This window comes from Ambystoma mexicanum, chromosome 1q (genome assembly GCF_040938575.1).
Source record: "Ambystoma mexicanum isolate Mex_15411 chromosome 1q, UKY_AmexF1_1, whole genome shotgun sequence".
NCBI classification, from domain to species: Eukaryota; Metazoa; Chordata; class Amphibia; order Caudata; family Ambystomatidae; genus Ambystoma; species Ambystoma mexicanum.
Window position 1 is genome coordinate 1,527,885,621 of NC_090922.1, and position 15,576 is coordinate 1,527,901,196.

At 44.7% G+C, this 15,576-nt stretch overlaps 1 protein-coding gene across 1 annotated transcript in view; it reads right to left on the reverse strand.

Moving 5' to 3' along the window:
* Positions 1-3,214: 3,214 nt before the first annotated feature.
* TIE1 (tyrosine kinase with immunoglobulin like and EGF like domains 1) overlaps positions 3,215-15,576 on the reverse strand; it is a 538,492-nt gene continuing 526,130 nt past the window's right edge. The window contains exon 23 of the mRNA XM_069642443.1: positions 3,215-8,935. Coding sequence (XP_069498544.1) covers positions 8,864-8,935 — 72 coding nt within the window. The 3' untranslated portion in view covers positions 3,215-8,863. The remainder of the gene's footprint in view (positions 8,936-15,576) is intronic.

Sequence of the window (15,576 nt, forward strand, 5' to 3'; positions counted from 1 at the left end):
TTCCGAACCTGTGTTTTTCAACATAGTGTCAATTGAAGTAATCAGAACGAAGCACAGCGGCCACAATCTACTGAATCTCATATGCAGAGGTAAAGGGAGCCAATTGCAATTCCACAAACCACTTATTGAGACAAACTCACAACAAACTCGTCTACGTATGATTGCTTCTGACGTTCGTAAGCTCACAGACCAATTCATCAACTTAATGTCTGAACCCGCATCGCAAGAAGGAATGGCCAGATCGAGCTATATTCCCCTTCTTCTTGCCTTCAAAAAACCTAGGAAGAACTTCAACAACCATAACCATGATTACAACACGGCCCTGGTCATCAAACTCAGAACTGAAAAGAGAGGCAGTAACCTTGAATATACCCATACTTTGGGAAAACCTCATGGCTGAAACAAGAAATTACAAGCAATGGCTGAGAAATTCGAGATGTCTCTTATACCAGTGGGACACAAAGATGTTGAAGGTTCTGTCCAACAAAAAAATTCCGTGATTTCTGGTCGCTTATCAACAAACCGAACAAGCTTCTAAACTCGCACATGATCAACCCAGTGTCGGAAGAAAAATAGGCCGCTCACTTCCTGAAGTTGTTTGAATCAGTAAAAGGCAACAATAACGAAATCAGTCGACCAGAGGACACAGTCTGGGTGGACCAGACAGAGATCGTCGAGATTAAAACTACAATCCTGAAATTGAAGTCGTCAAGAGCACCCGGGCCAGACGGACTCGCTAATTGCGATTTAAAACAACATCCGGATGACTGGTCAAATCTTATCAGCTCAATTTTTAAAGTCTGCAGAGAAAGAAAAACAGTCCCTGACTCTTGGACGAAAGCGGTGATCGTCCCGATCTTCAAAAAGGGAGCCAGAGAAGATCCCTTGAACTATCGGCCAATAGCCCTTCTTGATGTCATCAGAAAGGTTTTTGCTACAATTCTTCTGACACATTTCCGTAAATGGGCCTTCACCTCACTGTGCTTCGATCCCTTGCAAACAGGATTTCAGAAAAATGCTAGCACTAGTGCCAACATAATGTTCCTGAACCTACTTAAGGAAAGAGTCCTGACAGGAGCACCACAGATTTTTCTAGCATTTGTCGACCTGTCCCAAGCTTTCGACAGAGTGGACAGACTGAAACTGTGGTCCAAACTTAGGACTATGCATTGTCCAGAAGGCATTTTGGAACCCATAATTAACCTGCATTCAAACACCAGTATAAAAGTCTGCCTAAACAACCAAGGACTAATTTCGAATCCTATACCTACATTCCGTGGAGTGAAGCAAGGCTGCCCTCTGGCACCAGCCTTGTTCATATCTTTTCTCTGAGATTTCAAAGACAGCCAAATCAAGATCAGGTCAGTTCCATCAACTGGGTAGCACCAAGAAAGCCCGTAACATGCAAGACTCACTGTGGTCTAAGGCCAAGAACTTAGCCGCTCAATTGAGAGCAGTCGATCAGAAATACAGCAAATATTCACTCCAACCGGCGATCAGCCCCTCGTTGACATATGGTATGGATGCCACACACTCAATCCCTCCTCTACTTTGGCAAAACTTGAAGGTTTCATCTGGAGATCAGTGCGGGGCTTACCAAATTCCACAGCTGTAGCACCGATAAGACGGGTACTCAGTCTTGTCTCCCTGAAAGCAGTGGTGGACCACAGTACTTTACAGTTATATAGGAAAGTCATTCATCCTGAGATCCTGGAAATCTATCGCATGATAGCAGAAGAGATTGATAAAGGCAACAATCACTCTATGAATGAGTGGGCCACGGCCCAAAACCTAAAACTTCAGGAAATTGCTTGCACTGAAGAAGAACTAAAGAACAATCCGGTCAGGATATAAACAAAATTGGAGTGTTTGGATTGGATTACCACTATGGAAAAAGCAACATCTAAGAAACTACTAGCCCATCTCCCTATGACTATCAACAAACTGAAAGAACCAATGGCATCCTGCAAAAGATACCCAAGTAAATTACTGATGAGAACTTTTTTGAAAGCACATCTCAATGTCCTACCGACGCAGGAAATCCTAGCGATAAGATCCGGATCCAAGTTAAAAGCCTGTAGACTCTGTAAAAATCCCAAAGAGATTAAACCTATTAGACATCTGCTGATGCTTTGCCCAGCTCTGCACCAAGCCAGGGTAGCCTTTTTTAGTCCCCTGATGGTAAACTCATTCGCTGGCAACGAAGCAACTTGGTGGAATCGCCTTATTACAGGCGATAAGACTCGATGGCATACAGCGTCTGCCAAACTTTTGAATTTGGCAATGGAAAGGACAAATCTGAGCACTGCCGTCTGAACCTGGCCTATCTAAACACTGGCCGACTACAGACTGTCGTCAGCTTTGTGATGTCTTCGCGTGTCTTTTGGATTGGAATTGCTCTTGTAAAAATCTTTATGATTGTATACAAGTAAATAAAATTATAACCAAGAAGGCATCTTCACCGTATTTACATGTTATAGGGCACTGCCATCATTTCCACCATAGTCTATATCAAGAAAAACAGTTATAATACAGCTGTTCTCAGTGGCAATACTGGAGCATATTGGCACAGCAAGCATGACAATGAGTTCTTATACTGGCACTACTAGCACTATTGAGCACAGCAAACTTTAGTGTGCTCTTCCAGTTGCAATACTGGCACTTGTTGGCACAGCCAGCATGAAAATGTGTTCTTACAGTAGCAATATAGGCATTATTGGGCACAGCCAAACTGAGGGTATTATTACTGTGGCAATACTGGCATATATTGTGTGCAACTGCATCCTGAAAATGCACTGTACAATGATTCTGTGTTCTGCATCCTGGACCTGGCATCTATTACCAAAGAAAACTGATTTTAAATAGTGTGGCTTCTTACCCAATTGTTTCACAAAAACCGTGCTGTAATATGGACCATTTTAATTGATTCTTTCTCGACTCCCTAACTATGCTCAATCGCTTATGCCCAATACTGAGAATTATATACACTTCTCCAGTGAAAATATTCCCCAACCACCACTGGTAGCCGAGAGTAATCCTTACGATGAGCACTGGGCTGTTTGAGTAGAGGCAAAGGTCAGCAGGAAGAAGCAGTCACTCCCTTCAGACAATTATGAGTAAGGGGCAGAGCAGACAACCTAAAGCACCTAGTGACCTCCCCCTTGACAATGATGATTCCTGGAAGTGAAAGTGAACGAGCATCCAGACCACCAAGGGCTTTCCAAATCAACATCTGTTTATTCATTCAAATACAAACCCTTGCCAGAAGACACAATGCTACATTTATCTGGATAAATAAAACGTTCTCATGGCAGTGTTTAGCTGTAAAAGAAAAATAGACCTGGAATCGGAAGTGCTGTTTACTGTTAGTTGGAGAACTTTAGAGCCACCCTCTTCACCAGCTAGTCGGCTACTCAACAATAAAGCGGCATCGGCTGAGCCATGTAAACAGGGCACAGGTGAACAGGGCACAGGACACAGATAAACAGGACACAGGTGAACAGGGTACATGTGAACAAGGAGCAGGGCACAGATGAACAGGGCACAGGGCACAGGCTACAGATGAACAGGACACATGGTACAGATGAACAGGGCACAGGCTACAGATGAGCAGGGCGCAGAGTACATGTGAACAGGGCACAGGGTACAGGTGAACAGGGCACAGATGAACAGGGCACAGGGCACAAGCTACAGATGAACAGGGCACAGGGTACAGTGGAACAGAGCACAGGGCACAGGCTACAGATGAACAGGGCACATGGCACAGATAAACAGGGCACAGGCTGCAGATGAACAGGGCACAGGCTAGAGATGAACAGGGCACATGGTAGAGATGAATAGGTCCCAGGCTACAGATGAACAGGTCCCAGGCTACAGATGAACAGGTAACAGGCTACAGATGAACAGGGCACGTGGTACAGATGAACAGGGCACATGGTACAGATGAACAGGGCACAGGCTGCAGATGAACAGGGCACAGGCTACAAATGAACAGGACACATGGTGGAGATGAATAGGTCCCAGGCTACAGATGAATAGGTCCCAGGCTAAGGGAACAGGCTACAGATGAACAGGGCACATGGTACAGATGAACAGGACACAGGCTACAGATGAACAGGGCATATGGTACAGATGAACAGGGCACATGGTACAGATGAATAGGTCCCAGGCTACAGATGGACAGGGCACAGGTTACAGATGAACAGGGCACAGGCTGCAGATGAACAGGGCACATGCAACAGATGAACAAGGCACATGGTAGAGATGAACAGGACACAGGCTACAGATGAACAGGGCATATGGTACAGATGAACAGGGCACATGGTACATATGAATAGGTCCCAGGCTACAGATGGACAGGGCACAAGCTACAGATGAACAGGGCGCAGGCTGCTGATGAACAGGGCACATGGAACAGATGAACAGGGCACAAGGTAGAGATGAACAGGACACATGCTACAGATGATCAGGGAACAGGCTACAGATGAAGAGTGCACAGGCTACAGATAAACAGGGCACATGGTACAGATGAACAGGGCACAGGCTACAGATAAACAGTGCACAGGCTACAGATGAACAGGGCACAGGCTGCACCTGAACAGGGCACATGCTTCATATGAACAGGGCACATGGTACAGATGAACAGGGCACAGGCTGTAGATGAACAGGGCACAGGCTACAGATGAACAGGGCACAGGCTGCACCTGAACAGGGCACAGGCTACAGACGAACAGGGCACATGGTACAGATGAACAGGGCACAGGCTGCAGATGAACAGGGCACAGACTACAGATGAACAGGGCACAGGATACAGATGAACAGGGCACAGACTACAGATGAACAGGGCACAGGATACAGATGAACAGGGCACAGACTACAGATGAACAGGGCACAGGCTACAGACGAACAGGGCACAGACTACAGATGAACAGGGCACAGGCTACAGATGAACAGGGCACATGGTACAGATGTACATCACCGCAGCCCATACTGGCTGATGGTAGAGATGATACTTTGGCATATGAATGGGAAAGAGCAAATGAGATGGCTTGTATTAAAGCCCTTGCCAACTAATTTGCAAGTGACAGCGTGTGACTGTAAACTGAGAAAGGATTGGTCTAGTGCCCTCTGCTGGTGAGCATTTACCAATGCATGCTTTCTTTCCCTTTTTGATTAAGGATTTTGGAAGATTTCGAAACACTAGCTAATCGTTCCCCAGGTTGGTTATTTTGGAAGATCGCCTGCTCCTGCCCCACCAGCATTTCTGAAGCAGCAACCACTCAGGACATTACCCAACTGCAATCAAGTTCAGGCCCCTAGAGTAGGGGTCCAGATCAGGAAAGGGACAGCACTTGACATGCATGAGATAAGATCTTCTGCTCCCCCGGGTTCTTGCATCCCTATGTCCACTCACTAGAGATGGGGTCTGGAAAAGTAGAGGGGACTAAGACAAGTAGAGTGAAAGACTGAAAGTACAAATATCCCGAGGGAACCTGAACCTCCATGCATGTATTAACACCATTCTCATCTCACCTGCACTTGATGATCAATCGCCATATACACAAACCCACAAAGCAGTAGAATAAACAGTTTTACATCATGTGTCTATAACATAGAATGCACACAGCAACCCTCCGGTCTAGCCACTTCTGGTCTGCCACCTACGGTCTAGCCACCTCCTGTCTAGCCACCACACAGGAGCTAAGGTCCATCTCATCTCCTAATGCTTGATCAGAAGGAACGCATTTACAAGTCACACTACACAAACACTCTGTAGGATACATACACACAAAGGATAGTATTGTCCTGGAGAGTCTCTCAGTTTATCATCAGTGTAACAGCGGGATCAATGCACACACTGCCTGTAACCTTGACCGCTATTCTGGCAGGTGGAGCCCAAAGCATCTTAGGTTACATTGCTTAGCATTTTTATAGCACATCTCTACGTTGCTTAGCATTTATATAGCACATCTCTGACAGTTGTATGACTTTGTGCCGCTGACTACTTACAATAAAAAGGAAGCCTGTGGCAGAATAGGGAGTCTCAGAGGGGGCTACTTCAGCAGGTGAGTGTTGCACATGCCCTCTGCAATGTTTACAAGAGAGAGCCCGGCCTCTTCCCATCATGCACAGCAAGTAATCACCAGTCACCACTAGTCTGTTTGGGAAGCAATGCAGCTGAATTAAGAGGCATATCCTTGCTCGGGTAACCAGTTTAACATGTCCAATCCCTTTAGGCTTGGCCACTCACAGCTCATTGGAGTTCTATACTGAAAGACGCATCACCTCCAGTGCAGTCCAATTTACAAGGAAGGGGGGCCACTGCAGAGCAAGGCTGTGAAGACTGCAGATCCTCAGAGGTGTAGTAAAACATTCTTAGCACTTGCCTCCTGGAATGACTGGCACATCTTGGGTGATGAAAATATTAACTAACCATAATATATAGTTCTAATGTCATCCCCAAAAAAGATGTCAACAATATTATCTACAGCAATAATCTCAACATTTACCTACAATCTACAGACCATGATATAGACACGAACACAGGGGACCACTCCCACCCTCAAGCACTAGCGCCCACAAATCACTGATCAGGCTAAATTAACCCTGTCCTAGAATGTCTTCTGCAGCGATTGCTGTGTCTTTTGCATGTTTATTTTATGGCATTTAGACAATGGCAAGATTATTGCTTCAGATATTTCTAGCGGTTTCGGCAGAATATGTTGTGGTTGTCTCAATTAAGCCAGATAATATGATCCATATCGCCTTGAACGGTTGATGAATAATCACGTGTTGAAGGACTGGTCGAGTCTAAACCTTGATTTCTGGAAGGAATGTGCGGTACTTGTGTTTTCAAGGTATGATACCTGCTTATGTACTGGAAGAAATGGAAGATCCTCCTGTGAGGGAAGAGTTGATGAATCCTTGGGTACTGGAAGAAATGGAAGATCCTCCAGTGACAGAAGAGTTGATGAATCCTTTTCTACTGGACGAAATGGAAGATCCTCCTGTGAGGGAAGAGTTGATGAATTATTGTCCACTGGAAGAAATGGAACATCCTCCTGTGACAGAAGAGTTGATGAATCCGTGGGTACTGGAAGAATTGATTGCTCTCTTTTCAATAGAGAAATAAAGTGACTCTTAGAGATTTGAAAGATTGAGTTCTCTACATATGTTGAGTTGGTTGATTCATTGATACACAGTAAATTCATTGAAAGATCCTTGTGTGATGAGAGCATGTGATGAGTTCAATAGATATGCCTTCATGTGAGAGAACAACGTTACTCTTTTGTGATAGAAGAAAGGAAGGATCCCCATGTGAGAGAATACTCAATGACTCCTTTTACACCGTAGACTTGCGGATCCTTGTGTGAAGAACAATCGCTGTTTCCTTATGTCATGGAAGGATTGATGGATCCTCCTGTGAAAGATAAAGCACTGACTCCTTGCCTTACAAAAGAGTTGATGAATCCTCATCTGAAAGAACAATTTGTGGATCCTATTGTGTTAGAAGAATCAATGGCTTTTCGTGGCTTTTCGTGTTACGGAAGAATGATTTGATTGCCATGCTCTGAAAGAATCAACGGACCTTCATGTGATAGAAGGATCAGTGACTGCTCGTGCAACCAACAAATTGATCGATTCTCATGTTCCCATGTTGTAGAAACAAGAAAGAAGACACTTTGACGCCTGTTGTGCCTCAAGGATTGTAATGATGGATGTTTGTGTGATGAATAATTCATGGCTGGTTCGGAGATATAGAAGGCAACATACTCCTTGTGTTTTTTAAGGACTGATGTTTACACCCGTGCTACAGTAATTGATGGATTCTTCTCTGCTTAAAGGTTTGAGACGTCTTGATTGTTGTTTTGGTGATGGGGTATTTGATGGATATGGAAGGACTGATCATTGCTATTGTGAACGAATGCTTGATATCTTTTCTTAGGCATCAATGCTTGTTAGATGTTCTGTTGGCGAGAGTCTCGATGGATGGTTTTGCAACTAGCTGCATGCTACGTCTTGTTTGAGGATGAATGATAAATACCTGTTCTTGCGATAGAGCGCCTGATATAGGCTCTTTGGATGGAGTTTATAAAGATTTCAGGAACATCAGTGTTTTGCAGGCATTGGTGTAGGCTGTTGCGATGGATTCTTTGACCGCTACTTGGGTGGTGGAAAGAATGTTGCACCTGCAGCAAAATGCTCGGAGGATCTATTTGCACAAGTGACGTCTATGTTGCCGTGTGCTTGATTTTCATATATTGATGGCACTCCTTTTACACCGTAGACTTGCGGATCCTTGTGTGAAGAACAATCGCTGTTTCCTTATGTCATGGAAGGATTGATGGATCCTCCTGTGAAAGATAAAGCACTGACTCCTTGCCTTACAAAAGAGTTGATAAATCCTCATCTGAAAGAACAATTTGTGGATCCTATTGTGTTAGAAGAATCAATGGCTGCATAAACTGCTTTTCATGGGGTTGAATAATGTACAGGTAATCTCTTGGAATTGCTGAAGTGTTGGCAGATGTTTCTGATTTGGGGAGAACTGAAGACACGCTTGTGCTGCACCACTGGTGGGAGAGAAAGACCCGCTATCTCTGCAAAGTTCCAGGGATTTCATACGTTGAGCTCTGTGCAGCGGTGGAATCCCACTGAGCACATTTTCTAGGAGTTCTTCTCCTTTTCCTGAGTGGCGGCCCACACTGACTTGACACCATAGACAAAGAGCAAAAATGTGGATCCCTGTTCCACTATAATTACAAATAAATTCAGGGATATTGTCGCATAGCGAAGTTCTATATAGAAGAGGTTTGTTGCCCTCACTTCGAAGATGTGGAGTTCACTGCATCTTGGTTCACACTCAGGCTTCCTCAGCCGTGGCATCAATTCCTGCATAGGTAAAGTTCTCAAACAGAGCCATATTCACATAAGCCTGAAAACAACGAGAAAACAATTGTGAGAACCATACCAGAGGTTCTTGTGTTGCCTAGCACAAGAAGATTGCTCAATAGCAATAATTCTCTCAGGATCAAGGTAAAAAGGTCTTTCAATAGTTGATAAACAAGAGTCATTGCACAGAAAACGGTACTTATTTTCAGGCCTGGTTTAGCCAGGGTACATTCGTACATTACTTGTTACGTCTTAAATTAAGTTTGGCAATGTAATGTGTAGACAAACAGTTGTAAAGTGGTAAGTGTAAGCATAAGTGGAACAGTTGGAGATGTCTAGGCATTGATGTAATGTCTTTCAGTGGTTTGACCAGGGGGATTGCTCAAGCAAAATTTCTTTGGCTTGGTAGCAAGACAATGCAAAGCAACACAGGTTCGAACCTTGTTCCCGCGCTTAGAGACTGTTCTCCAGCATTAAGCACGTTATAAAGATTAATAATTTATTAGACTACTTCAAGTGTTTGCATATAACAGGACAAGGTAAATTGTAAGTGTACAAAAGAACAAGGTTAAGTGTGGACAACAGTACACTATGATTACGTGCATGAGTAGAGTTGAACAATTCTAAGTGTAGTAGTAAAGCTGACAACGTTAAGTTTAGGGATAGAAGTGAAGTTGAGAATGTGTGACAGATTGCCATCTGTTGAGGGTGTAGAAGTCCTAGCTTTTTTGATTTTTATCAAACTAATAAAATATTCTGGGTAATTCCAAAATATTCTGCTAATCAGCTGTCCCTTTCATAAACTCCATGCCAAAAACATAGTGTACATCTGTGCCCTGCTGGTTCAGTATCCTGATCTCCAGCGCCTGCTCTCCAGTGGCACATGGCAGGTTCATCAGACACAGGTGCTGCTCACTGGAGAACTGATCTGACAGCCAAGTCATGGAAAGCTACAGGGGTTACATTTAGGATATGCTCCAAAAAATACATATCTATGAGTGTTGCTATCCTGGTGGCACATTAAACTTTAACTATAAGCCATAACTGAGTTTGAGGCTTTCTCACTACATCTCTCATAACTGTACAAGCCACATTCATTTGATATCACACATGTGTTAGCCCTGTGACCCCAGCTCAGCTGTGGAAGGGTTATGTGTATTAACCCCCCCCCCCCCCCCAGCCAGACTTTTTCTGGTGCTTCCAGCCAGCAGTATTGTAGCACTGCGGTTTACCTCTCTTTGATCCTTTGTGAGGGCAGGTAACACCCTATCCAGTCAGACAGCCACTCCACAGGAAGCTGTCCTGCAAACAGGAATAATCAAACAGCACACCTGGGTGCGGTTGACCTTATTGAAAAGGGGAGGGTGGGAGTTAGTATTGGAAAAGGAAGCACATACTAGCTGAAGGAAGGTTCCACCATCTTGTTTTCTCTCTTTATCCTTTCTGCCCCCTACCTCTTTTAACATAGAGCACTGTGGCTGTGATGTCAGAAGGCAAAGGCCACCTGTTCCAGGAACAGGAAGCACTCTTAAGCAAGGCTTGCTTTCTTCCAATCACCTGTAGTCCTTTGCCTTTAAAAGGTGGCATCTGCCACTTTCAGAAAAACGCTAGCACTAGTGCCAACATAATGTTCCTGAACCTACTTAAGGAAAGAGTCCTGACAGGAGCACCACAGATTCACTCTAGAGCAAACACTTAAAGAAGAATTCATTGGACCTCTGTTGGTAGGTTGATTTTGCAAATCCATCTGCCGGAGGTGAAGACTGAGTGTCCAAGGATGAGGCAAGCTCTGCTGCATTACCATCTCCAGGACGCGTTGGGGGTTATATGCTGCTGGTGCAAGACCTACATCTCTGACAGCTACCCTGCTGCCCAGGGCCTCACTTCTTGAAAGACCCCTGGGAGGGTGTGCCAGAATCTCCCGTGGTGGGATCCTAAGAACAAGGACAACTCGTAACCTTGGATTCTGGCTTTGGGCTCACAGCAACCTGATAGTCAGGACAGCCAGAACACTGTCTTTTCACTGTTAAACTGCTGCAGCCATGATTCAAGTCATTTGACCCTGTTCGAACCAACAGGACCATCTATCTAGCTTTGGCACTTGACTGATCTTTGAGCCTCATTTCTGCACTCTTGAACTATATGACACTGTACAGTTTGCACAAATATGTATTGTACTGAATTATGAACATGTGTGTGCTATATTTATTTAAAATGAAATGTTCATATATGGTTATGCAGAAATGTACTTTACAGTGATTTTTTAACTTCACACCCTGCTTTCTCTATCTTTCTCTACAGCCCTTCTGCCTTTACCAGTCCACGCTAACCTCAAGCGCTTCACAATGCATTGTTGGGGGCTGCACAGCTGTGGGTGGGGAAGGAGCTGGAAATAAAGAATGGGGTACACAAGACAGATTTTAAGTAGCAGGATGCTGCACTATTTCAATATGATAGTGTACAACTGGCACGTGAATGGGGATAATAGTGCAAAATGTACACTTGTAGGAGTTGTGATTCTGCAAAGTCAGAATATGAGTGCAGTGAGATACTGTACAATCTGAATATCGGCTAGGGTTTGATAATGAACAACCTGCACCTGGCAGGGGGTTCACACTGTACAATATGCACCTGGCTGGGGTTTCACATTGTACAAACAGCACCAGACTGGGGTTTCACACTGAACAAGCTGAAAATGGCTGGGGTTTCACATTGTACAACCTGTACCTGGCTGGGGTTTTACAATATCCAAACGGCACCTAGCTGGGGCGTCACACCGTACAACCGGCACCAGGCTGGGATACACTGTACAACCTGAAAATGGCTGGGGTTTCACACTGTACAATATACACCTGGATGGGGTTTTACACTGTACAATCTCGCAAATGGCTGGGGTTTGACATTGACAACCCCAGCCATTGAGGTAGTCTGCCTACCTCCTGCATTATCCAAACCTGCTGCGCACATATTCTGATCTGCTCCACATGTATGCTACATCGCTCTTCAGGTGCAATGCCTGTTTGACGTGCCACACTTTTGAATGGTGCCTTGTGTACTCTGCACTGCTTCTTACTTGATGTAAGTGTAGTGTACTTGCATAACCTAACCTGCTGTGCCTCACTACTGATTGGTGCCCCATGTATGTTGCATTGCTCTTTGCCTGATATGCCCACATTTGCTGCAAGCCTGGTATCTGCTTTGCCTTTTGTACCTCTGCTATGAATGTTCCCACTCATTCACTCAGTACTGCCTAGACTGCCGCATTGCTACAACTGCACCCTGTGACCTTTTTGAGACCCTTTTGGTCGCCTACCATGGAACCCTGTGACCTATCCGAGACCCTTTTGGTCGCCTACCATTGCACCCTGTGACCTATCCTAGACCCTTTTGGTCACCTACCATTGCACCCAGTGACCTTTCCGAGACCCCTTGGTAGCTTGCCTCTGCATCCTGTTACCTATTTAAGACCCTTGGGTTGCCTGCCTTGCATGTTGCTAACTACTCTAAGTCATGCATTTTAGTTCATATTGTGATTCTTGAATATCATGATCCATATCACTAGATGAACCCCTGGCTATAACTAGCCACCCGCAATCTATATTGCGACACCCTAGCCAGACATCCTAGCGAAGTAAGGGAAGTAACTTGAACCATTTAACTACTCTAACTACCATGTGTAGAAACCTGACCTCCCTGACCCTCCTAACTACAATCATGGCCTTTGCTACCTACAGCACTACCCCCCCCACAGACAGAAACCTGAGACTTAGGGCAAGACTACCTTGCATTTATGAACCCAAAAGAAATAGCGCAAACAATACTGTTAGATCCCCAACTATACAGATGCACTTGGATAAGCAAACTCAAGCCACAAAACGCTCAACTCCGACCCCGAATCCTACTCACTTTCATAAAAAGAAACACCCGAGTCGAAACAAGCACAGAGATAAATCTGCAAGCTATCCTATTCCTAAGAATACTTTATCACTTACTGGATCCCTTATCAACGCCAGATCCATGGTAGCCCATGCAACTGAATTTGCTGACATACTAAACAACAGCAGCATCGACCTCCTTGCCGTAACAGAAACTTGGCTCCAGGAGGCAGAAGGACCCTCCCTGATGCTAGCCGTACCTGACAATTACCAGATCCACAGAGTAGATAGACCCAATGCTAAAGGCGGTGGGCTAGCCATCATCGCTAAAACTACTTTGCCTATCAGACTCACCACCTCACCTCCCTGTGCTTCCTGCAAAGTACTCTCAGCAAAATTGCAACTCTCTAATAACCGCACGCTAACTATTCACTTGATCTATAGGCCCCCAGGTCCCTTGGAAACCTTCGAAGATGACCTTACCACCCTCATAGCTAACAATACCCAAAACCACTCGCAAACGCTGTTGCTGGGCGACTTTAACATTGGCTTCAATGAGCCAGATAATAAAAATGCCCTCTCTATAACAGCTATCCTAAATGACCATGGCCTTACCCAAAAAGTCCTCACCCCCACACATGTTAAAGGTAGAACCCTTGACTGGGTATCTGAACTTAACTGCAACATAGTCATTACTGACATCATCCCTCAACCATGGACCGACCACTAGTATCTAATAAATTTCACTGCCACACTTGACCTCCTCAGCCCTAAAATTATCAAAATGATACCACCACTCCCCAGCAGAAGTAAAAAAGACATTACTACAGAAAAACTCACCCCCCTCCTCCTGCCTACTATCAATGGCCTGGGGAACAATACTGACCCAGACACCCTAGTAGACACCTTTAATAAAGCTATGTCTCATGCACTAGATACTATTGCACCTCCCAAACTACGCAAAGCTAAACAAGACGCCCACCTTAATGCTTGGTTCACACCCCAACTTAAGGACCTTAGAAAGCAGAAACGAAAACTCCAAACTAGCTGGCGCAATTTGCCTACTGACGACAACAAAGTTAACTTAACCCAATTCACCAAATATTACAAGACAGAAATTATCAATACAAAAAAAAATGTATTCAATGACAGAATTACTAATGCCAAACCTAATACCAAGGAACTTTTTGCCATCCTCCGGGAAATGGAATCCCCCATCCAACCAACTGACACGGTCCCCAAGGACAAGATATGGTGCACTAACATACAGAACGCCCTATCGAATAAAATGTCCACCCTCCAGCTTAAAATAACTAATAAAAAGGACGCCCTCTCTCCTACTGTTCAACAAGCACCTCTAGTGACTGAACCTAATACTATCCCCCCTTATAGCTTCAAACCTATCTCCATCATCGACACTGAAAAGGTTATCCTCTCACTGAAGCCTTGCAACTGTAAGGGCGACAGTTGCCCAGCTCAAATAATAAAGGACGCAGCCAGAGATTTAGCCCCGTTTATCTCGAAGCTCATTAACTCCTTTTTCAAATCCAACACAGTGCCAGCTAACCTAAAAGACTCCTGGGTCCTAGCCGTTCTTAAGAACCAAACCCTTGATCCATCCATCTCAACTAATTATAGGCCTATCACCACTGTACCTTTCCTACTAAAAATCATCAATAGAGTAGCCTATCTCCAAATTCAAGATTACTTAGAAGCTAACCATCTACTAGGCTCGCGCCAATCGGGCTTCCGCCCTCTCCATGGCACTGAAACAGCCTTGATAGATCTTAAAACTAAAATTGAGGAATTCAAGGATAGTGGGAAAACAGCGCTGCTACTCCTACTGGACTTGTAAGCAGCTTTTGATTTGGTGGATCATGCAGTTTTATGCAACCACCTCAAGCTCGCTGCCAATTTCACAGGGGAAGCTATAGCATGGGTCCAATCCTTTCTAGCCAACTGGACCATGAGAGTCTTTTCCACCTCTACCTGTGCCGATCCCATCCAAATTACATGTGGAGTCCCACAGGGCTCCTGTGTCTCACCCACTATGTACAGCATTTTCACCAAGCCATTGTTCGATAAGTTGGACAGACAGGGTGTCATCTACACAAATTATGCAGATGACACCCAGATCCTCATACCCCTTTCGGGCAACTATGAAGTGGACCTGGCTTTTGTGAATAAAATATAAATCCTCATTCAGGCATGGATGGCCACCCATGGCCTCTGCCTGAACGACGATAAAACTGAAATCCTGCTCCTCGGATCAGACCATAACCTAACCAAACTCACCCCGGATTATGCCTCATTTAACATCGACAATAATACTATTAAGGTTATGCGAGAGGTTAAAACTCTAGGTTTTTACCTCGACTCAGCTCTCACCCTTAAAAAGCAAGTGAACTCCCTCGCCTCTACAACCACTTACATGTGTAAACTCATCCGTGCTGCCAGACCATTCCTGTCCAGTGCCAGCTGCCTCACCTTGGCCAATGCCCTTGTCATGTCCAGACTGGACTATTGCAACGCCCTATACTCAGGTGCAAATAAGTCGGTCATTGACAAACTCCAGAGATTACAAAATAATGCCCTAAGAGCAGCTTTGAATATCCCACGTAGAGAGCATATTTCCAAACACCGGACTGAGGCCCACTGGCTAAAGATAAATAACAGAATCCTCCTTAAAACTATTTCTCTCACATCCAAATGCCTGAACAATCAAGCACCCCCCTACCTAGCTGAAAGAATCAACTGGAGACCCTCAAACCGACTGACAAGATCTGACAACACCTTTTTACTTGAAGTC